Genomic DNA, 22,805 nt, shown 5'->3' on the forward strand with positions numbered 1-22,805 from the left:
ATAACATTCCAGATAATTATCTAATCCAATCAATCCGATCCTGTTGCCAATCAATCTTCTACCTAATTTTGTATTTAGAATCAAAATCTCATTAAAAAAATCAAGATTTCCATAAGATTAATTTGCAGTATCCATTCCATATCCAAGAATCAAACATGATTTATAGACCAAGCAACAACTTAAAGTTCAACACAAAAATGCACTTTATTCCACCCACCATCCAGAATTTTCTTACCAATTTTTAATGAAGATGTGGCCATAAAGTGTCAAAATAAATCGGAAATAACATGAGAAAAAGCTGTAGTTTTATGGTGGCACACAATAATCGTATAGTAATTCATAGCTTAATATAATTTTTTTCCGCAAAAAAAAAAAAGATAAACAGAAATGCGATGAACCGCACCTACTTTAAATTGACTCATTAGACTAATACACCAGACTTAAATTAAATTAAACTATAACTTTATGATATGCTGCTTCGATTCATAGAAAATGTATAAAAAAAATGTTTATAAAAATGATAAAGGAATGTCATAAAAAATCATTCATATAGTCACAGTTGGAATGATTTGTTTATCAATAGATATTTTGTATTGTATAAGATTGAACGACTGTCCTTGCAGGCTTGTGAACGAGATAAAAATTATTAACTATATCGTCATTTACTGTCTCATATAAATACGCATGTTTACATTCGTACATAATTGGACGACTAAGAGAGAGGATAATAAGGTTTAATAGCAGTACATATAGTTGTAAGAGGTTGAAGAGTCATTTTCAAGTGATGTAGAATATCTAGAAGAATATCAAGTCTGTTTTACAGATTATTGCTCGGATATAATCTAACCTTATAAGAGAATATGAAGAAAATTTATAAAACAGTCAAAATGCAGCTATGAAGTTGTATTTAGCAGAGTTGACAGGACTTAAATGTGGATGCGCCTCCATTAGAGTCTGGACTCCAAAAAAAGTGGAGTCCGAACGGTCTGGAGTGCTCCATGGAGTTCATGCTTTTTGGATTTTTGGAATCATTACTCCAAAGTCCTGCCAACTTTGGTATTTAGAGTGTCGGTCAACCGCTTGTATCAATCTAGGTTCGATTTCTAGGAATTCCAAGTTGGATTTAGATGCCTCTTTGCTGCTTTAGACATGGGAACACGATTTGTATTGTCAGCTACAAACAAATTGTGACTCGGTACCCTACATTAGTATATAGATCAGTCATGCAATTGTTTAAAGTTATGAATCCATAATCTACTAAAGTTTTATCCAAAAACTTTATCCTTGGATGCTGAAAATCCTAAAATTCACCATTCTATAGACGTTACCTAAGAACAACTCCTAAGATCTTAAAGTAAAGTTTTATAGTAATATGATGAAAGGTGCCGATAACTTTGTTTTTTGGACTTAATGAAAAAAACTTCATAAAAATTCAGATTTACCATTATTGGACGTTGAAAATTGCTGCATTAATACACTCATTTTGCTCCTTTTAGGCGAGCAGATTTTGCAAAAAGTATATTGTAGTCTAATCGATATTTCATTATTAGCATTTTATCAGGTTCTTAAAGTCATAATCTTTACCAGGAAAAGTCAACTTGTCAAAAATAGTCAAGACGCATTTTTGAATGGATACTTAAGAATTGATTTATTTGTAATAATCATTGAATTAGGAATGAGAATTTGTAAATGTTAAGCTATTGTTTTTTGGGAAAATTTCATGGTGATATTTGGATGATTCAGTGATTGAATTTTATTTGGAGTGATCTGGTTATCTATGGCTGCGACTGGATTGTTTAGATGGAGACAGTTGTATTGTAGAGTAATGTTTGGGATCTTAGGTGTTGAGCCCTATAAAGGCGAATCTGCTAGGACGAGAGTAAAGTGTCCATGACCGAGTGGTTTTGCAACAGACTAGATATAAGTATCCTGAGGACGTGGGTTCGATTCCTAGAATAAGACAATCTCTCAATCGATTGCATAAAGTGGTATGGACATGACAGTAACCATCCCAATGCTAACAATATCTCAGTATCGTGCTTTAGTGCAGTAGTTTGCAAAAGGCACAGAATCAGGTATTGTGTTAAATAATTTAAACCAGCGATGGACGACTACCTGTATGACGCGGCCCAGTGTCCCCACCAAAATATATTGGAAATGCCATGAACCGTATGCCGTGTGCGGTTTCAATTGTGGCTAATCAACAAGATGTACCACGATAAATAAAAGATAGCTCACCACAGATCTACATAGTAGCTTAATACTGTATGCAGACACAGTATACCTGACCTTACTTGCTTCATATATTCACATACATTGGCTTGAGATAAAGACAAATTCCGAACATATATCAGCAATAATTTCCAGAATTTATCATAAATTGAAAGCTTTTGTTCACAACAATTCTTATATATCAAATCTAAATATGACTAATGCATAACAGCATCCAAACGGAAATATAAATAATCTTTAGCTTCATAAATACCAAAAAAATCCACAATGCTCTAAAAATGCTAAATTTTTAATTAAATATCACTTGACATTCAACTTTCTATTATTTTGGGGAATTTAATTGCATTCTTAAATCATTTCATTAAGTGTCTAATTGGATGAACGACACGTTGTTTGCTCAACCAATAAAAAATTATGCTTAATAGAATCTTCATCAGCAACAGTAGAATGCAGTCGAGACAATAAATAAATAACAAATAAAAATTTAATGAACAAGCCGACATTAAAAAAAGGAATTGAAATGAGAACATCTGATAATAAAATGTTCTAAGATATTGGTTCTGTTTTTTATTAGTCAGACTCAAAAAAGGTAGAATCAAATGTGCTATTTTTATGGCACTCAAAAAATTCTGCAATAATATTCTAATTTTGAATAATTCGATTTTTATTAGTCTGTATTGTTCGTCTGGCTGAGCGTATAGAGCAGATGATGATCAACCTGTGTGCTGCGGAACACAAGAGTTCCGCCAAAAAGTATGCTTCAGATAATTCGGATTTTATAGTCTGTATTGTTTGCCTGCTGAACGTTTAAAAGTTGTAAGCAACCTGCGTGCCGGAACACAAGAGTTCCGCCAAAAAGTATGTCACGAACCCTACATCATGTACGGTTTTAATAGTGGCTTACCACCAAGGTGTGTCAAGTAACACAGGTTGTCCACCACTGCTCTAGTAGCTAAATGCTAGCCATTCGACTGCTGATCTACATACTTTAATTTCTTTAAAGATATTTCTAATGTCTACGTGAGAATTCAGACTTAAATGTGAGGTAAGCTTTGCATAACATTATTATGAAATTTATTGCAAATACACAACAATAGCATTTCATTGCCTATGAGAAATGCTTGACAGGAAAAGTTTTTTTTTAGACAGTCACAGCCAAAAAAAAAGTAATTTGGTCATCAAAGCTCATTTTCATATCTATCGCATAAATTTTTGACAAAAATCTTTACTGATTATAATGTGTGAATTTCTATGGCTACAAAATATTTTTTCATCAAGTCTGAAAAGCTAATTTACATTAAATTTGCATAAAGGAAACATAAATATTAAGTTATTACCTGGCACTATAAACAGGATTCTATAAGCAATTGATCTAAATTCTTATTTGAAAAATCTTTCATTCTATTCTGGCCAGGGGTGGTTTTTATGTTGTCGTATGAGAATAATCGTATGGTAGCTTGATTAGTAGCTGTTTAAGTTGAAGTCAAATGAGTTGACTTGATTCGACTTCGATAAGGGTTCTAGAGACCGACACCAAGACTTCATATTCTCAATCGATTACTCAATAAACTCTAAGTCTAATCACAATTATTAAAGACATGCTCCAAAGATTGAGCTTATCTCTTGGGTTAATTTTCTTCTATTATGTTCTAGCTTCTAGTTTAAACGGTGACTTAATCTCATCATAATCATTTTTTGATGAATTTATTACACAATTAATAATTTAACATAATTAGTTCTTATTCAGAACTCTCATGTGATTTTATGGCTTTATATTTACAAAATATTTCATCATTATCCTCGATTGCGTCATCGAAACTGAAAACAAGTCCCGTACAAGATAATAAGCAATGGCACATCTACAATAATATCCCGTACAGCACAATGTAGGGTTATACTTCGTCGTCTTGTTGACATTAAGACCTAAGAGTGTCCTGACGGATACGTGTCTGCTAATTCGGTCCACTTTTACAGAAGAATGAAATTTGCCACATTCTGCTACTCGGATACGTGAGAATCGAACACACGTTCTCCCATAAGATGGGATTTTAAGTTTCTCAATTGTTACTTAATCACTCGGCCACAATGGCTGTTCTCTCGCACTGGCAAATTTACATAGATATGGCTCGATAGTTCCAATTTCATTTTAATATGATGCCACATTAAGAAACGTTTCTCTAAGTTTCTAATAATATAAGATTGCAGCATGATAATGTCGAAATAAGATTTTAATTTTTTATCAAATTACGCTGTTAGGAATAGTCAGAATCGATCACATCAACTTCTAGCCTTATTTAATACCTCATTAATCCATTAACAACAGAATATTCTAGTGGCGTCAGAACAATCCTTTAAAATCACTCCACACCAACCCTGTGACAGTCAAAACTTTTCAACATTTTGAAAACAGACAAGTCGTGTGATCGAAGAATTCTTTTCTTCTGGCTCAAGCATGTGAATCACATTCGAGAATATTAAAATCGAATAAATGACTATAAATAGATCGAATTTATTCTTTTTGACTCAATCAATTTATTTATTTAAAATTCTTAAGAATAAAAAAAGAGTTTTTTCTTTTTCCAAAACGTACAGACGCATAGGTGTATCATATTAAGTATATCATATATAAAGGCAGATCATCCTAAGATGATTTTTGGATAAAATTAATATTCAGAATGAATCGTAAAGATTGACATGCTGAATTGCTTAATTATTCATTCATTTCCGTAAAAACGATTTTCAATCTCTTTTTGATATCAACAGCATATCCATTTGGAATGTCAAACGATAGACTCCTACAATTAAATTAACACAAACGACCGTTAAGATTATGATCTAAATTAATTATTAATTGTGTATTAAAAGAGATGAAATTTCATCATTATTCACAAATTATTCATCGGTTCCATTTCACAATGTTACAAGAGTGAACGACAAACAAAAATTTGGCAATAAAATGAAATTAAATTCGCTGAAATTTTAAAATGAAACATTTTGAATGTGTCGACGATTTATATGTAAATATTTTTTGCGGTTTAATGTAAAATATGTAAATGATGATTGAGTGAGATGATGATCGGAGCGCTTTTTTGTGAGAGGTTGAGTTGCGGTTTTGAGATTTTTATACTAAGTATTGACTAAAATTTGTTTCGTTACTGTTAGGAACTATGATTAAATCATTTGAATTAGTCTGAGAATGTCTTAACCAAGGATATTGACCAATTTTGATATTGAATGTTTCTAAGAATCAACTTCTAAGCTCAAAGTCAACTCGAATTTCGTGTGGAGTCGAGTCGACTATTCCATGCAAAATCCAAGTTTAGATATGGACTTAAGGATAGAATCAAGACTTCTGAGCTGCTAGAATTATTCGTGATATACTAGTGACAGTTGTGGGTTACAATTGAGTCTATCAATGATCAGGATAGCAAGTCTTCATAACTAATACTAAGAACAGCCAAATGATTTAAGGAAGAATCTACTCCTGCGTATAGCACTCGACAAAATAGTATTCAAATATATTCGAATATTTGCTCAACCCTACTTGCGTATCTTCCTAATGTACCAATGAGCTATAGAAAAATCAAGCTCTGAGTTGAGTTCTAATCCCATTCAATCTTACAAAAATCGCAAAAATTTTAAAAATATTCCCAAAAATTTTTAAGCGTGTCTTTGAATTATTGCAATTTTATACACATTCTGGCACTTAAATGACACTCCGTGCTTACGTTTTGAAGCCTAAAATTTATGACCTAAACTTACATTCGAGAATAAAATTTAAATTTCTACCTGGCAATACTCTGATGAATGAATTACACTTTATAGTAGGATTTTTGAAAGTATTTTAAAGGTTTTTGAAAGCTATTGCACTGCCTGAATGATAATAATTGAATAATTCAAATAAAAAGCAAGGAAAAGTTGATTAAAAATTCAGAATATGCAGTATAAATCATATTTTGTGTCACCAGCCAAATTTATATTGTCTTTTGGGAGTCAATGGAATGCTTTGGGGTTCAACAACTTCAGGAAAAAAAGTATCGATTACGATTTGTTTGTATTTTTTATTAATAATCAGCATGATGCAGGGAAAATTTGTATTATTTTACATAACACGTGGATGATTATTGAGTTATCGAACTGATTGTAAATGAAAATTGAGAATCCTAGTAATTTTAGAGTTTTTCTGGTGATAATTGTTTCAATGCACTCAACTCTGAGCGACACAAATGAAGAAAGCATCAAATGGAAGTCGGATATTCATATAATCCCGACAAGTCCTGTTTCTATGAAGAATAAGAACATTTGTGGATAGACTAATAAATTACTAAATTCTAGGATTAGCCATAAAACTGGGTTGTCAATTATTCTAGATACGTAGACCTGTAGTTTTTAGCATCTATGCAGGCCTGCGTATATAATTTTGACGAACCCTACTAAATTCAATAAATGAAAGACAAACTGCAACATCTCCAAAAACGCAATCCTTTCTCTCAAAACTGTTGCGTTCACACTCTATAACATTTTTAATATAGGTGAAAAATAAAATGATATTCAAATGACAAAAAATTCATTTCGTGAAAGAAGAAAAAGTTCCACGTTGAAGTCAGAGTTGTCCGAATAGCACAAGATGGTCAATCGATCCGAAGTCCGACACAAGATCGGCAAGGCTCTGGCATGGTGTAAGATTTGGATCGAATTCGGCATCTAGTCAGAGTCTAGCTTTGATTTTTGATCTGTTGGGGTTGGTAATTAACTGACTGCAATCAGAAACCAATAGGTTTCATCGACCATCAGTCGGCCGTCGATGTCTTCTGATGGTAGAAGACCATAATTGGCCGGAGATATTTGGAAATACTCGATTCCCAACCCTGATTGAAACCCGATACCTGCCACATATTTGATGCAAAATTTCAGTCATGTTGCAATCAATAAAATGATTTTTTGTCATCAATCCAATTTAACATCCTTTGGTTCGTTTTAATTTTAGCGCATATGCTCATATGTTCAGCTAGTAATGACACGTAGGAACATTTAGTTTAAATATTAAAAGACCAATAAAAAAGTTTATTTTTTATTTGTCGCAATCGAGCGAATTTGTTTGTAGGCTAATGAGACGGATAACAGGCAGTCACAACATTCATAAATGTTAACAGTTTCGTTGCCGTTCCTTTTTATAAAGCATTTAAACAACAACACCAAAAATTATAAATATTTTATGACTTTTTATTCGTATTTTTCTTATTAAAAACTTACAGCAAATTTTCGAGAATGTGTCGAATTATCATGTTAGTGTCGATCTCCGGTAAAGATTCCTTTAACTTCTTATAATCTACGTCATGAAAATATTTTATCGGTAGAATTATCTTCGCAACATTGCAACAATCATCGGACTTTTGACCCTTTAGCTTTATTGGAATTACAATTTTACCTAATGAGTCTTTACAGCATGCTGTTGTCGGACAATGTGGCGGTAGAAGATCAATTTCTTCTGTTGTCGATGGGATGGCTTCGATCGGCGGTATATAAGTATTATTAGGTGTGGGAGGTGGAATGTAAGTATTATTAGGTTCATTAGGAGGTAAGTACGTATTATCAGGTTCGTCTGGGGGTAAATAAGTGTTATCTGGTTCTTCTGGAAGTGGATCTACTGGAATATTATCAGGTTCGTCTGTTACTAAATCTACACTAGCGGGTACTTCTGTGGTTGAATCTAATGGAGGTATGTAAGTATTTGTTGGCGTTTGTGGGGGTAAGTATGTATTATTAGGTTTCTGTGGAGGTAAGTATGTGTTTGTAGGCTTTTCGGGTGGCAAATAAGTATTTTCTGGTTCACCAGGTGGTAAGTAAGTATTTTCGGGTTCTACTGGAGGCAGATAGGTGTTATCAGGCTTATCTGGAGGTAAGTATGTATTATCAGGCTGTTCTGGTGCTAAAGTGGTAGTATCAGGTGGTAAATAAGTGTTATCAGGTTGTTCAGGGGGCAAGTAAACATTTGTAGGATCGCTAGATGGCAAGTCAGTGCTTTGAGGTGCTTGTGGACGATGGTCAACCATTAGAGGGGGACGTGCTGTTGGAACATGAATCATGTTCGGTGCATAGATATTTGCGGGACCTGGATAGTTTGGAGGTGGAGTATTATAAAAATATGAATCAGGTTTCACAGGTTTAAAAATTACTGGAAGTTTTGCAGACTTGTCGGACTTGTCGAAGATCTTGAGCGAGCGGAGTCTCGATGAGTTGTCAATTTGTACGTCAATACCTTTACAGCCTTTTGGGAAGAAGTAGCGTACGTTTCTTGGTGCATCATCATCGTCGTCAAATGGACGGAATCCGAATTGTGCTTTTCTGAATTGGATAGGATAATGAATTAGTGGATGGTTTGTGGTTAGTCAGTTAGTCACTCACCCTTCAGGAGCTCCGAATTTTGGATAAACAGTTATTTGATCTTCTGAAGTAACAAGTCTGTACCCTCTTGCATCGGCCACATACTGTGTCACATATTGCTTTCCTTCGACTTCAAATCCATAACATCCAAGTCTAACGCCATCCTATAACATAATATATTTAAAGTTATTCAAGACACAATGCATCGTAAACAATACGATTAGATCAATACACATGTCTATCTTGTTCCTACTTATTGTTATGACAAGTTCATGAATATCTATTTAATAATCCATATTAACATATCAAATCGCGGCTTATCTGTCATCATTAATCTGCTACATTTTTTAAAAATGATATTGTTCCTTAACACGTGCATTAATAAATGAGACATTTAGATTAAAAACATTCACACTTGATGGAATTTTTATGTGATTTTCACACTTACTATTGTCTCTTAAGCAGCACAAATTTATAAATTTATAGACACAAAGTCTATTCTCAGACGGAACAAAGATCTTGACATAAATGGGAAGTTTAGAAGTTATTAAATATAAATCATCGAGTGACATACCTTTTCAGTCGATGTATGATGGAAGTGTTTCCCACTTGTTTTCAACTGATATCCATATTTATGCTTCTCTGTGCCTGGTACGACTGATTGATATCCGTGCTTGTCTTGACGTGAAGAAAATATGATAATTTTTATATATGAGATTCGTAGGCTTAATCATGATGAATGGGTAGGTTTTATTAAGTAATTAGTAAGTTCCAAAGAGCAGATGGGACTGCTGTGTGAGCAACGATGCAAAAGTGCTGGAAATTAGAAACTGCCAGAAGTTATCTAAAGACAGATCCAGCTTCCGACGAATTCTAAATGCGGCAATGGGCCTACGTGCGCCTTCGGCAAGGAAATAAGTTAGTAACTAGTAAGTTAAAGACTGTGCTGCAGAAATTGGCAAGCGGAAGCCAGCTTCAGGTAGCATCTGAGGGAAGTAATCGATTTTTACAGCCATAGAAGCAATTAATAAGTTAGAAATGACATCATCGACAGTCATCAATAAAACGCATTTCCCACATGACAATGTCAAGGTCAAACAACAATAATCCCCAAAGATGGGCAACAACCGTTGTTTGATGTCATAAAATTTCGATCGAATATTTTTGTTAAGCAAAAAAATAACAAGTTGGATGACTTTTTTGTTTCTCGGAAAGAAAGTTATTGACCCGAAAACATGTTTTTATCTGTCTTTTTTTGTTGTTGCCGAAAAAATGATTGTGAACCGCAGGAATATCAATTTGAAAAGAATCGACAAAGTCATTTCCTTGAGTTCTTTAAGAATACGGGTTTGTAAGAGTTGAAGATATAACATTTTTGGAGATGCACTCGGGAATGTATCGTGTTTCTTTAGATGTCTTTTGGATGTTTAGGTTTAAATTATTCATAAATGACGTGGAATTGATTTTTGTGCATCTCATTGTAGATTCAATCAAGTGAATATTTCGAAATTCACAATTCTGACTCTAACAGACAATGAGCATATCTAGATGACACGGTAATGCCATTATTGTCATTGCCTGTGAGGGTAAGTGGCACAGCTAAGCTTATAGGGAACTGCCACGTCACTGTGTCAATAGCAAAACATCGCATAGTCATTTAGTTGCCTTGACTGTCTTCTGATGCTCAAATTAGATTTTCCTTAGAATTCTAGTCTTAATAACCTCATTTATGTCGGTGAGATGCCTTGACAACTCTTTGACGGCCAAATAAGATTTCTCTCAGAATTCTACTTGCTGACGTCATTTATAAACTGTCCCTAAATTGCCCATAGATTGGAATCTGCCAAAAATATTCTTATGCTTAATTTTAATCCGATTATACTAATCTAAACACTTTTCTGGATCGCATGCCTCAATTTCAATGATAATTTTTGGACAAAAAATGATTTCACAACAGCTTGCATAGTCAATATTTTTAAGCTAAAAGATCAGAGTAACCTTTAGTTGATGTTGGTAATTCAAATGCGGTTGATGCCATTCGAATTTAAAATTGGATTTGTTTTAGTCAAATCAAAAGCATTTAGATTTTTGAAGGATAAATCAATTTTACTGATGAAAAATGTGCAATTTTCACTTATCATTATCATAAATTTGGATAAATGTGGCTGGAATTAGATTGAAGCTTCACATTTTTTAATGTCAATAAACAGTAGAAATCACGTCCAATTTTCACAAATAATCTCACAGTTCGTTAAATAAACATTTTCTCTAAGCAATTAAGCACTTAAATCTTAAAATATACAGCCCATTGAGTGAGCATAGCACAATCATTATGTTAACACTCTTCACATTCTTCAATCCAATTCACGTATTTTTTTTATATACCTGGTAGATTAACTTGACTCGCATAAGACTGTGTCAGCTCTAAATTTCCATAAATTAATCCACACACATGACAGATGATGAACAAATAAATTATCCAATGATTTTTCATCTATAAAAAAATATAATAATTTACATAAAACAAATATTTATTTTTGTCACTATATCTTCAACAGCAATCATGTCTTAAAACCCACATTTATGTTGTTAGTATTTGTCGTATGACTAATTAATGTTTATATATCTATGAGTTCTTAGCTTCCTTCGCTATTTGTTATCACAATAGAGTTTATGAGATATTGTTAATAATGCACAGTGTCACTTAGTTCACTATAAAGGAATTGTACCCCATTAATTTATGTTCTTAACACTTTTAGACAGTCCACAACTTTTACCACAGTGCTCCCATCGATTGACCAAAAAATACTGAAGAAATTAGCAATGTCAACAGCAACTTTTATTTCGTTCTCTTCCCAGATTCAACGGTACAATAATTTTGTACATAAATAATGCCTTTGAGTCGACAAAAAAAAAAGAATATAAAAATTTGGCCAAAAAGAGAATTCGGAGGTGCAGAGTTTGACGATATCTTTGACCATACTTACCCGAGTAGCATGGGACAATGCTCTTTGTTGATATTCGCTTGGATGAGTTTTGAAGATGCTAATGTCTTAGAAAGACTTAATTATAAAGACTCTGTCACGATTCAATCAATAATGCTTTGATGATGAGGGTGATTTAGATGGAAATTTTGATATATTTAAGAATTTGCCATAATTTCACTGCCTACATTAGAATTGAGTGGGGATTAAGATATTGTGGGTTTTTTACGATGCTTACATCTACAGTCATTGAACTTTTATGCGATGAACTTAAATTTGCAGAATAATTTCAACGAATTTTCAAAATTTGAAAATTAACAGTCATATAAATTTTGAATTTTCGCATCTTTCAAAGCATTTTCTTCATAACAAAACAAAACAATTTTCAAAGTTAACTCAATTTCAATTTAAATTTTAGATAAGAAGGCATCAAAGCAAGCAAGTATCAACTAATCCACAGAACTTTCACTCCAACATTCATGTCCATCTCGGGACTTTGAGTTTTGGACTGTAAATTGTATTAAGAAATTTTGTAACCTGAGAAATTAAGTGGGATTTTTGACCAATTATTGGCTTTATTTGATAATCAGACACAATAACCTGTTGACAAATTTTTTAATTGAATATTGTCTCAAACCTTCAGGTGATGAGCAAGATAATTAAAAATTTTCACGCACTGTTTTGAAATGTACATAGCTGCTCATCCAACAAAATAAAGATTTGTGTTGACTTTTTGGTTTTCATGGCATAAATAAATTACACTAAGTAAATAAATGACCGGAATATGTTAAATAAATAGACAACGACAATCTATTAAGGGCGAATGCACGTGAGAAAAATACAGAAAAATGACGTCAAGTCTACTCATCACATTAAGTGATTATATTCTAATATTTTAGGCAGCAACATGGATAAAAATTTTATGATTATGTTTATATTCCGTAGATTTATATCCGCAAACTTATTCAAGAATAATTTCATTGAATTAATTCTTTAGATTACTTGTTGAACAAGGCAATATTACTTAAATTAAAGCATTAAGAATACTGATTTAAATGATATTACGCAGTCGTGCATGTCAATAGACTATAATCGCATGCTAAAACATCCAAATATTTACTTTCGCGTGTATATGCAGAAAGAAAAGTGATCAAGAACTTTGAATTGACCTGTTTCGAGGATGTTCTCCGTAAACCTGTTGGATATCTTTGTTTGTTGCCAAAAGAAATTTCAATATGATCGAAAAAAGAAATGAGAAATAACTGTTCCCATGTTGAGAATTTTATTATTATAAAATAAAATTTATTTTACAATATTTTATAAGAAATCAAAGGAACAAACTAGTTTGTAAGTCATCCGTTACAATGGATTTTTCGGGTATTTGTGGCGCTTTTAAATTATTAATGATCAGATGATTAGTTCTGGAAATTATATTAAATTGACGTTCAATCCCATATTAATGAGATTCAGCTTCTGACAATGCAAGGAAGAAATTTGCAATTTATGTGATTTAAGACTATAGATTGCTGTTTTTGTACATTGTTTACTAACTGAGACAATACCGTCATAAATGCGTAAGTTTTACAACCTTAAAAATTGTCTTTGCAGTCCATTTTTGCTTTGACAGAACTATTCAAAATACATAAAATCATATTTGGAGCTCATTACTCATTGGATCTTTGTTCAATAAATAGTTTTATGGCTTAGTGGGTCGATCTAGGGTTAAAAGAATTGTTAAAGATAGCTGATTGATCAATTGCTTGGTATAGTCAAGGTGAATTGTAAAGAAGAGCTTTTAAATTTGGTTTTAGGGCTGTTACTTTAAGTTTTTTGTAGTTTTCGAACATATTCTTCATAAGATACCCGAAAAGTCGGTATCATCGATCAGATTGACAACTTCAGACCACATTCCACTCTATTACTGCTAATTAGTTCTCATATCTCAACATATGCTGACGATAGACATAATATTATACTTCGTATCGAGAATTAGATAACGATAGACCATATTCAAATGACAACTGTAGGTGGTCATGAATCACAAATTGATCTATACGACCAGCTAAGTAAGTAAGCTGCGATTCTCTCAGTCAGAATCCCAAAATGATCACACATCTCATCATTTGCAAGGGAAAATGGGTTAAAGATACGTTCAACGAACTTTTATCATTACGGATTCAAACTTGAAATTTTAAAATTTGCTGTTTTGCTTTCTCAGTTCAATTCCTCTTCTTCCACTCGTACATCGGTGAATGTTTGTATCTTTATGCAAAAATATTTGTATTAATTTATGGATATAATATCTCAATGGACTCATTTGATAAATGTAAATTGTCATAGTGCTACTTGGTATTGTAAAATTCAAATTTTAAGCAAACAACATGTGCAGCCTTTACGGTTTTGGATGACTTTTGGTCGATCTTGTTCAATCAATCGTCGAAAAGGAAATTATGTCTACAGAAAAAAAAATTAAAATTGGATTAATAAAATATTTTCAAGTCGTTTTGATTTTTAAAGGTCTATGCAAAATCATCGATGTTGCAAAATTGATCATTTAAAGTTAAAAATTATAATGTCATAAAAAAGCAGATCCAATTTTTGGATATATTTAAATGACTTTTATGATATATCAAATATGAGCAGAATTTAATAGGTTTGATCATTTATTTGGACTAGATGTTATTTTTTTTTGACGGCTAGATGTAAACGCACACTTTAATATAAACAGCATGTGATCTTTGCGTAGTTGGTAGACATTGTCGCATATTTTATGACATTTATTGGTTAATAATTTTAATAAATTTATTAAAAAATTTTGAAGGGCGGACAAATTAAGATGTAAACAGTGAGGGGTAGAGTCGTAAATTGAAGCATTAATGCTGACACGAGATTTTTTGCGGAAATATTTTAAAGCAGTTAGACTAGATTCCGCTGATGAAATTTGCTTTAAAAAGATTTTTGCTGATAAAGATTAAATTTGTGATCTCTTTTCAAGTTTTTTTAAGCATCTTTATGACTAGCTTTAATAAAAATGTATTTTTTTTTTTCGCTAAATTCAAAGAAAGATGAACTTACTGGTTTGGTCAGGTGATTTGGAAAATTTATAGGAACTGCCATGAATCTTTGATTTTTTTTTGGCACTACATTAGGAATCAATCGGACGATAAATGGAAATTAAAGCTGGCAGATAATAGCATAATTTTAAGCTTCGATCTGCCAAAATGCGCTTTAAATATGAATAAATTATACAGCTCAATAGCACATTGCAAAAGCTGGTTCATTTGAATTTTTTTTTGAATTCGTATCTTATCAGAATATTAATAAATTGACTTTAAATATCTTCATTACATGAGATAAAAATAGTTTATATGCTATTTGACTTTTATTGAAAGCTATTGTCTAGTGAGTTAAGCACAGCAGACGGTGATATTGGAAGATGTGTGACGATATTCAGAGTTTTCTAGACTTAAATTCAACAAGTGAGTTCTTATTTTGTCCATGATACGAATGTCCTTTTCGAAATATTTGCTTAATATTTCTTTCTTCTTGTCGAATTTTCCATCAATTGCTTGAACTCAGCACACGTGTTATGCGAAAATTTCACTTCTGATTGATTAGCAATTGAAGTTTTATCAAATAAACTTACCTGAATTGCACAATGTTCATGATCTTAGCAATTTTCTAGTTTTTTCGAGTGATATTTTGTACATACTTCATCTTGATCCTCTTTAATATCCTTTATTGAATGCTTTTCACTATAATTCAATTGATTAAGATACAGAATCACTTGAAAAATTGGAAATTATAAAATAATCACACTTTTTTAATTTCACTCAGTCAAAAGTTGGCGCGAAAATGATGAAGGGTTGAAAACTACGAATTAACAAAAATTTCTGCAATTTCCTTCAAATCTAAAATGACGGTTACAAAAACTTATTTTTGATTTACGATAAGGATTACAACTTATTAAATAAAAAACAATATTTTCTTAAATTCACCTTTTTATTCTTTCATTTTGAATTAAAAAATGATTTTTTTTCGCAAATTTTCTCAATATTGACATTAATTGTTATACACAGTAACTTAGATCTTATGCATAATTTAAAGAAAAATTGTATAAATGAATAATTTTTTAAGCACTATGAATGCGTGACTTTATTAATATTAATCTTGTTCTAATATTAAATTATAAAAATGTGTATATCGATTCAGTTACAGCATCTTTCCATGAATATATTTCGTCGCAAAATTTCACATCTTTCTTCTTATACTTTATTCATCATTTAAGAGATTATGATGGAATATTATTTATTTTAATTCATTATCAAAACTTTGGTTTATGGATTTTATACTTAAAAGCCACCAAATGAAGTCTCATCATTTCGACCGAATTTATAGATAAGCGATGCAAAAAGAATGAAGAAATTTTGGAGCACAATACCGATTCCTTGAATATGAGCCTTATCGGTAAATTCTGAGATCAACAACCAGACACTGGCAATAACTGAGGCAAATCCAAGTACGAAGCCTGTAAACAGCCAAATTTTAATTCCATTACTTCCACAAATTCCACCTTCATAGCCCGTTCCATTAAGCATGTCATTTGATACGGCTAAATTAGATTACAAAGAATTTGTTTTAGATTTATGATATATACATGACACAAGCTGTGACTTACTATTGACCATAATGAAGGATATTGTTCCTAATATACCACAAATATAGTAAGAAAAGTCTGGCGACGTTCCTGGTAGACTGGTTGATGCAATTCCTATCACAATCCACCATGCAAGGAAAAACTACGGAACCAAAACAAAGAGATATTAAGGCACAGACATAAAGAGTTTTCGTCCATGAATCATCAAAATAAATATTGTTGAAAAAAATCTGACATACCAAAATTGATGATACAACAGCTGACATAAGATTCCTTCTGGATATAACATTAACATCAAACCACATACACATCTGGATACTTTCCATTATATTCGGCATTGTGAAATTTAATTTAATTAATTTTGCGACTTGTTATGAAAATTTTTTCAATGTTTTGTTTTTGTTAAATGATGATTTCACTCGATTATCTTATCTTTTATCGTGATCTGATGATTCTAACAGGTTTAATCCACAATCGTACACAATTATCAATTACACAGTATCTTGAATTCTTTAGTTAAATGAGTTAAATTCTCATTATACAAAAATTTTAAATTTTTTTGCAAAAAGAAATTTTTAGAATTGGTCATCTCGGTAATTTGAATTTTCAGAAGCCGTTACGAACAATTTCGGTCGATTCCGCGAAATAATTCAAAAAATTTCCCGACTTACTTGGATTTGATTTGTTTATAAACTTTTCAAAATAAATTTGCTAGAAATATCAAAGAAAAAGTGTTAATTAGTGCAAAATGTTGTCGTCTATGGTAAAGCATCATCAGGAGCAAATGAAAGGAAGGAATGAGACACAAGATAAGCTCAAGAAAGAGACAATAGAAGCTAGTAATGAACTTACAGCAAGTTTGGTAAATAAAAAATTGATAAAAATTTGTTTTTGACGATTTACAGACTCGATAATGGCACGAGCATTTATTTTCATGCATTAGCAAGTTTGTGCTGTATGCAAATTAGTTTCAAGTCTAATATTTAACAATAAGTCGTGAAAATTTAACAAGTAATACAATTTTTTCGTATTACATCAAATTATTTTTAATTATATACATAATGGAAGTGATTTTTGCTAGATAATTTGCATATTCTATCATATATCTGTCGATCTACTTCATGCTTTGTGTATTTTATAGAATGGAAGCCTTAATTTGTGATTTTATAAAAACATCCAGAATGAGAAGTTGATTTGTTAATTTTACATTAGTCATGTAAATGATAAGGAAATTTTAGTTTAATGACTTTATGAGACACTCATAAAAAGTTACTCAGCATGTTGATATTGTGTGATTTGTGCTGGAAAAGCCTTGAGTGGATGAAATAGGTCTTTGCAATTCTTAAGTGGTTCAGAGACCAAACGAGTGCTGTTACAGCAATTGGAATGAAATGCTGAGTTACATGATATTCTAGTCCAGTCATATTCAGATATTTCAGGAGGATAAACTAGGATCAGACAGAAAGATCCAGTAACTTCAAACTCAATCGATTAATACAAAATTGACTAAATTACAGCAAAATTAGAACTAGACAGCAACTAGGTCAAGTCCAATACAGTTTAGTAACTCCAATATGACACACAAACACCAACACTCCCAGGATTGAGTCCGTTTGAGCAATAAACTAACTCTCAAAACCAATTCGAAGAGCATTAAGCACATCCATTAATAATTTTCAAGTAAGGCAATCAAGTATCAAGCTATAACAACTTTAGTGAGTCACATTAGATCATCAAGATGCAGCTTTTTCCATAATAAACTGAATCTGATTGATATTCTCTGTGTTCCTTAAATTTATTCAAATTTATGTCCAATTGTTAATTAATTTCGGTACGATCAGATGCTGTCAGGCAATAAAATCATTAATATGTCATTTGTTTCTATAAATCTGCCAACAATTGCATTTAATTGCATATTTTAATCATGCCTATCTATAATCAGTGGAATGCATCATTTCCTATCAATCATACCTTCTTTCACTGTCTTTAATAGTCATGACTTCTTTAAATGAAATAGCATTCATTCTATAGCTAATTTATTATTAAATTAAAATCAATATATCTCGATTGCTTTTTTTTTCTTCGTCTGTATGCCTTCGTATGTAGCCATAGACTTTGTGTATAGTTTTTTTTGTTTCATTAACTTGTGTCATATAGTTTTATTTGCTCTGTCCTTGACAATGATTTGAATTCAATTGTGTTGATTTTGTGTTGAGTCTCGATCGTTAAGTAATTCTGTGAATGACTTTGGGGTCATTTGAGTTATGATGTTGACCAGAATGATGATTATTGTATTTTAACGTACAAAATTTTTTTGAATTTGTAATTTAACGGTAAAATTGAATTCGCTCTGAAACAAATTTGAAATTTGAATTGCCGTTAATTTTTTGAATTTTAAAAAGTCGTTACAAATTTTTAATTTTGTTTCTTACTCAAAATTTGTGAGTGAGGTCTGTGGTCATGTATTATGATGGACATCATTAATGATCACGCTCCATTTGACATCCAGCAATTAATAAATTCCCACAGCAATTTTCAAACCTAAAATAGTCGTCAACTTTATGTACTAAAAAGTGTAAAACATCCAATAATTAATGCTTCATATTTCCTTTCTCTCTAAAAAAGGTCGAGCATTTAAACGTCGGCGTAGCAACAGCATACCTCAATCAAAAGCGACTCGATTCAGAAGCAAAGAATCTCAATGTGGCTGCAAATAACTTTAGCAAGCAAACGCAACAGTGGCTGACATTAATCGAGAATTTCAGCAGTGCATTAAAGGAATTGGGCGATGTTGAAAATTGGGCAAAAACAATCGAGAAAGACATGCGAAGTATAACAGCAGCACTTGAAATTGCTTATAAAATTGAACGCGAATGAATTTGAACAATTTCCATATAATTGTGATTATTTTTATTATAGAACCTTTATTGCCCGTTTATCGCTGTTGTTTTTTTTTGTCAATTTTATTTTTATGACATTCCGCGCAATATATCTATCGCACTTTACTTGTTTTCCTTTACTTTTTTTATTATATTTATATTATTGCAACTCAGACTGAGTTTGTCTATTTGTAATAAAGGTATGGAAATCATGTGAAATGGTGTAACGAAATTGTGAATTCCCTCGTGCTTTTTGCGGGAATATAGATAGTTCATGAATCTAAACCTGTAATTATAAATCAAGTAAAAGATAATGACATGCTGTGTGTGCATGAGAACTAGCCTTGTTGAATTTTTACTCATATTTTAAGATATATAGGAATTGCTTCTCTGTCACATTTATTGAGCGTGTGATGTACGTAAACGTTGGGGGAAACATGAGTTTTATGGATAATTAAACAAAATTTGATGGTTTAAAATTTAACGGTTTTTCAAAGTTTGAATTTTTGCATCAATTCAGTTGGCAAATTAATTTTTGGGTAATTTAACGGAATTTCATAATTTAAAATTTAACCACTTTTCTAAATTTGAATTTTCGCATCTCAATACAACTGAAAATTTACTTTTTTGTTAATTTAACGGCTTTTAACAATTTAAATCTCAACGGTTTTTCAAAATTTGAATTTTTGAATCTCATTTTTGTTCAATTCGCCTTTGCGTCTTATAAAATTCCCTATAAATTGATGCGAAATTTCTCTGAACTTTCCCCACATCGCACAAAGTAAGTATAATTCATGAAACTCATTAATATTCAATATAGCTTGTTAAATATTCCTGTAATCGACATCCATTAACTAATCGATAAGGTGCAATAAAACATATTGATTAAATATGAAATTATCAGCTTTTGGGTGAAATTATTATTTTTTCTAATTAAATTAAGTGACGGCTGAAAACGGCTTAAAACACTCAAATACCCCCTAGTCAGCGCAAATAACAGAAGCATGTTGAACTATCAAGAGAAAAAAATTTAAATACAATAAAGCGTGAATAAATTGAAATTAATTGATGAAGCTGCTCCTTTTTATCAATTCCAAAAATATCACAAAGTGTGGAATCAATTATAAATACTGGTCGAAAATTGTTCAGCCAATTCGAGTCATCATGTTGATTAGTTGGGTCAACATACGACGTAATATTCATATTGAACATCTAGTTTCGTTTTTATCAGGAAAAATCGCATTTAGAGTATTGTTTGCGGGAAGATTTGTGCTGACAAATGCAATCTGGATGAGTAACGCTGGAAGGTGAATGACATTATTTAAATGAATAAGCATTTTTGAGCAGATTAATCCTCTGGTCATCGATCTGAATGAATTATCTTACCCTTTGTCATCATGTCAAAAAGCTTGTCATTATTTAATACATTTTGTATTACACATTAATATGGCAAGAACCTGTTTTGACATATGGAAACCGAATGTTGCTAACGAAAGCAAAAGTTTGTTAAATATTCTGCACAGGTAATCGAAGATCCGAATAAAGGATTAAATTGGAAGGTAAAATATTTGATTTAAATAAGCTTAGAATAGTCACAAATCAGTGGAAAGTCATCAACAATAATAAATATACACAATTCGCAAATGAACAAGTCGATTAATCTAGTACTAATACCAAATGGAAGCCGACTCCATCTGTAGGCTAGATGGGGTTCATATGTCTGCCAAACAGATGGAACTTCCATTTGGTATAAGTAAAAGTAGTTAAGCGATGCCAAATTAGCTCCGTAACGAAGACTTATTAATTTGTGTCGCTCGGGAATCGATCCAAAAGAGTCATGTCGGTTTATGCCGAATTTGATTCAAAGTTTATCAAAGCGAAAGAGCCTAGATAAGTCATTAAGCAAAATGGGTGTTAAAACGAGTCATAAATGAGGTTTGATAGTAATTAGAATGATATGAGAGCTGTAAATTCACCTTAGAGAGTTTTTTTAATGGAACGGACCTGAATATATTGTAACTTACTGAATAATTGGAACGAGAGCTTGCATTAATACCGAATCTAATATTACTGAATAATGGAACCAAGAGTTTGTATTAATACCGAACCTAAGATCCAAGAGTTTTCAATTGGCTACTACACATCAATAACTGCAAACAGATTATTATGTGCTGCACTACTGAGCTTATATATACATAATTCGAATTCGGCAACAAGTTAGATTCACGCCAGACTGGAGCTCGATTTTCGATCGATTAACCGATCTTAACAGACGCAGAATATGCTTTTGTTGTTCAGAAGAATCACTGCGGTACCTATAAGCAGTCTCAATTTTTGCCTATTAGGACGATTTGAGATAATCGGAAATATACAGAAAACTCAAAAAAAAGTATCCAAAGTTCCCAAAGAACTTGACCTAAAGAACTAAACAGCGTAAAGTCTCCGACCCATTTCCCATGAGAAAATCTATGCCAAACAACTTAATCAGATTTTCTATTTCCTGATTTGAATCTTATCGGAACGCATGTATCACACATCTATCAGCATTAGTTTATTTACCTATTTTCTTCATAATTATAACAACAAAGGTAATTCTATCTAGGTCGCAAGTAACGATACTGATATCAATAATTCGATGTCTTATCAATAAATTGCGAGCTAGCCATACGTAAAGTCACTATCTACCTGCAGACTTAAATGAAAAGTGAGAGGCACAAGGTGTCGATTTGAAAATTGTCTACAAAATAAGTTTGTGAAGAGATATAAAGGAGAAGAATTAAGGAGAATATTTAAAACTTACTAAGAACATGTGATCGTGTGCATTTAATTTTTTTATTTTTTTTTTCTCCTCTCCCTAACAATAAAAAAAAACTTTTTTTTTTCCGTTTGGAGTTTCAGTTCATAATAAACACTTGGCACGAATGCAAGCAAAATAAAAAAGTAAAGAAGTTTTGTGAGAGCAAAAAATTCTTAGCAAGCATTGAAAAAATAAAAAAAATTATTCGTTGAATTGCTGAAGAGATCAGGAAATAAAAAAGAAGAGTTTATTGACTAGATATTTAATGAGTGTGCCGTGAATAGTTTAGTACAGTTAGTTAATAATGCCTTACGTTGTTCAAAAATCATCATGTGAAGTGGCTGTCTTCCTTATTGGAATTTGCCTATTCATATTCTTCGCCGGCTTTGCTGTTTATATTTATTTTCATTATAGTAGTCGTGCTACATACGAAAAATCAATCATGTAAGGGCAATTAATGACTAGAATTTAACTTGTTGATTTATGCACTTTTTTTAATTGCAGTGAAACACTTTTGCGGACGGAAGATGATGTCACAATTAGAAGACTCATACGTACATGATGCCAAAGCATGATCAAAATTAGTGAAATTCTTTCATGCTTTTTAAATTCTTATTTTTTTATCATCAAAATTCCAAATTTTTTATTCTCTCAATAATGACGCTCTCAATGACTGACTTTACATGCTACACATGTCGCAGGCAGAAATAAAACTTTTTTTGTTTTTAATTTCTGCATTCGTTAAAAATAATAATTGTAGATAAGGAAAACCTCAAAAAAAGAAGTGTGAATCATGAAGAAATTTAAAAACAATCAGGAACAATCATTGACAAAAAGATATCGTAAATTCCGATACAGAAACGTTAAACTAG

General features: G+C 31.8%; 3 protein-coding genes across 3 annotated transcripts; 1 reads left to right on the forward strand and 2 right to left on the reverse strand.

Annotated features, from left to right (window-relative positions):
- Positions 1-7,434: 7,434 nt before the first annotated feature.
- Positions 7,435-11,427, reverse strand: LOC139086836 (platelet glycoprotein Ib alpha chain-like). Its single transcript, XM_070635445.1, has 5 exons — positions 11,196-11,427; positions 11,002-11,110; positions 9,191-9,294; positions 8,638-8,780; positions 7,435-8,577 (listed from the first exon to the last, which is right to left on the reverse strand). The coding sequence occupies exons 2-5, from the start codon at positions 11,108-11,110 to the stop codon at positions 7,482-7,484; spliced, it is 1,452 nt and encodes a 483-aa protein (XP_070491546.1). The 5' UTR covers positions 11,196-11,427; the 3' UTR covers positions 7,435-7,481.
- Positions 11,428-15,583: 4,156 nt separating this feature from the next.
- Positions 15,584-16,831, reverse strand: LOC139086845 (transmembrane protein 50A). Its single transcript, XM_070635460.1, has 3 exons — positions 16,497-16,831; positions 16,279-16,399; positions 15,584-16,212 (listed from the first exon to the last, which is right to left on the reverse strand). Exons 1-3 carry the CDS (start codon positions 16,593-16,595, stop codon positions 15,953-15,955), a joined length of 480 nt encoding a protein of 159 aa, XP_070491561.1. The 5' UTR covers positions 16,596-16,831; the 3' UTR covers positions 15,584-15,952.
- Positions 16,832-16,914: 83 nt separating this feature from the next.
- Blos1 (biogenesis of lysosome-related organelles complex 1 subunit 1) lies at positions 16,915-21,944 on the forward strand. Its single transcript, XM_070635361.1, has 2 exons — positions 16,915-17,119; positions 18,883-21,944. Exons 1-2 carry the CDS (start codon positions 17,006-17,008, stop codon positions 19,132-19,134), a joined length of 366 nt encoding a protein of 121 aa, XP_070491462.1. The 5' UTR covers positions 16,915-17,005; the 3' UTR covers positions 19,135-21,944.
- The last annotated feature ends 861 nt before the right edge of the window (positions 21,945-22,805 follow it).

Source organism: Chironomus tepperi, unplaced genomic scaffold, assembly GCF_022539635.2.
Source record: "Chironomus tepperi strain 1889 unplaced genomic scaffold, CSIRO-AGI_Ctep_v1 contig_89, whole genome shotgun sequence".
Taxonomy (NCBI): Eukaryota; Metazoa; Arthropoda; class Insecta; order Diptera; family Chironomidae; genus Chironomus; species Chironomus tepperi.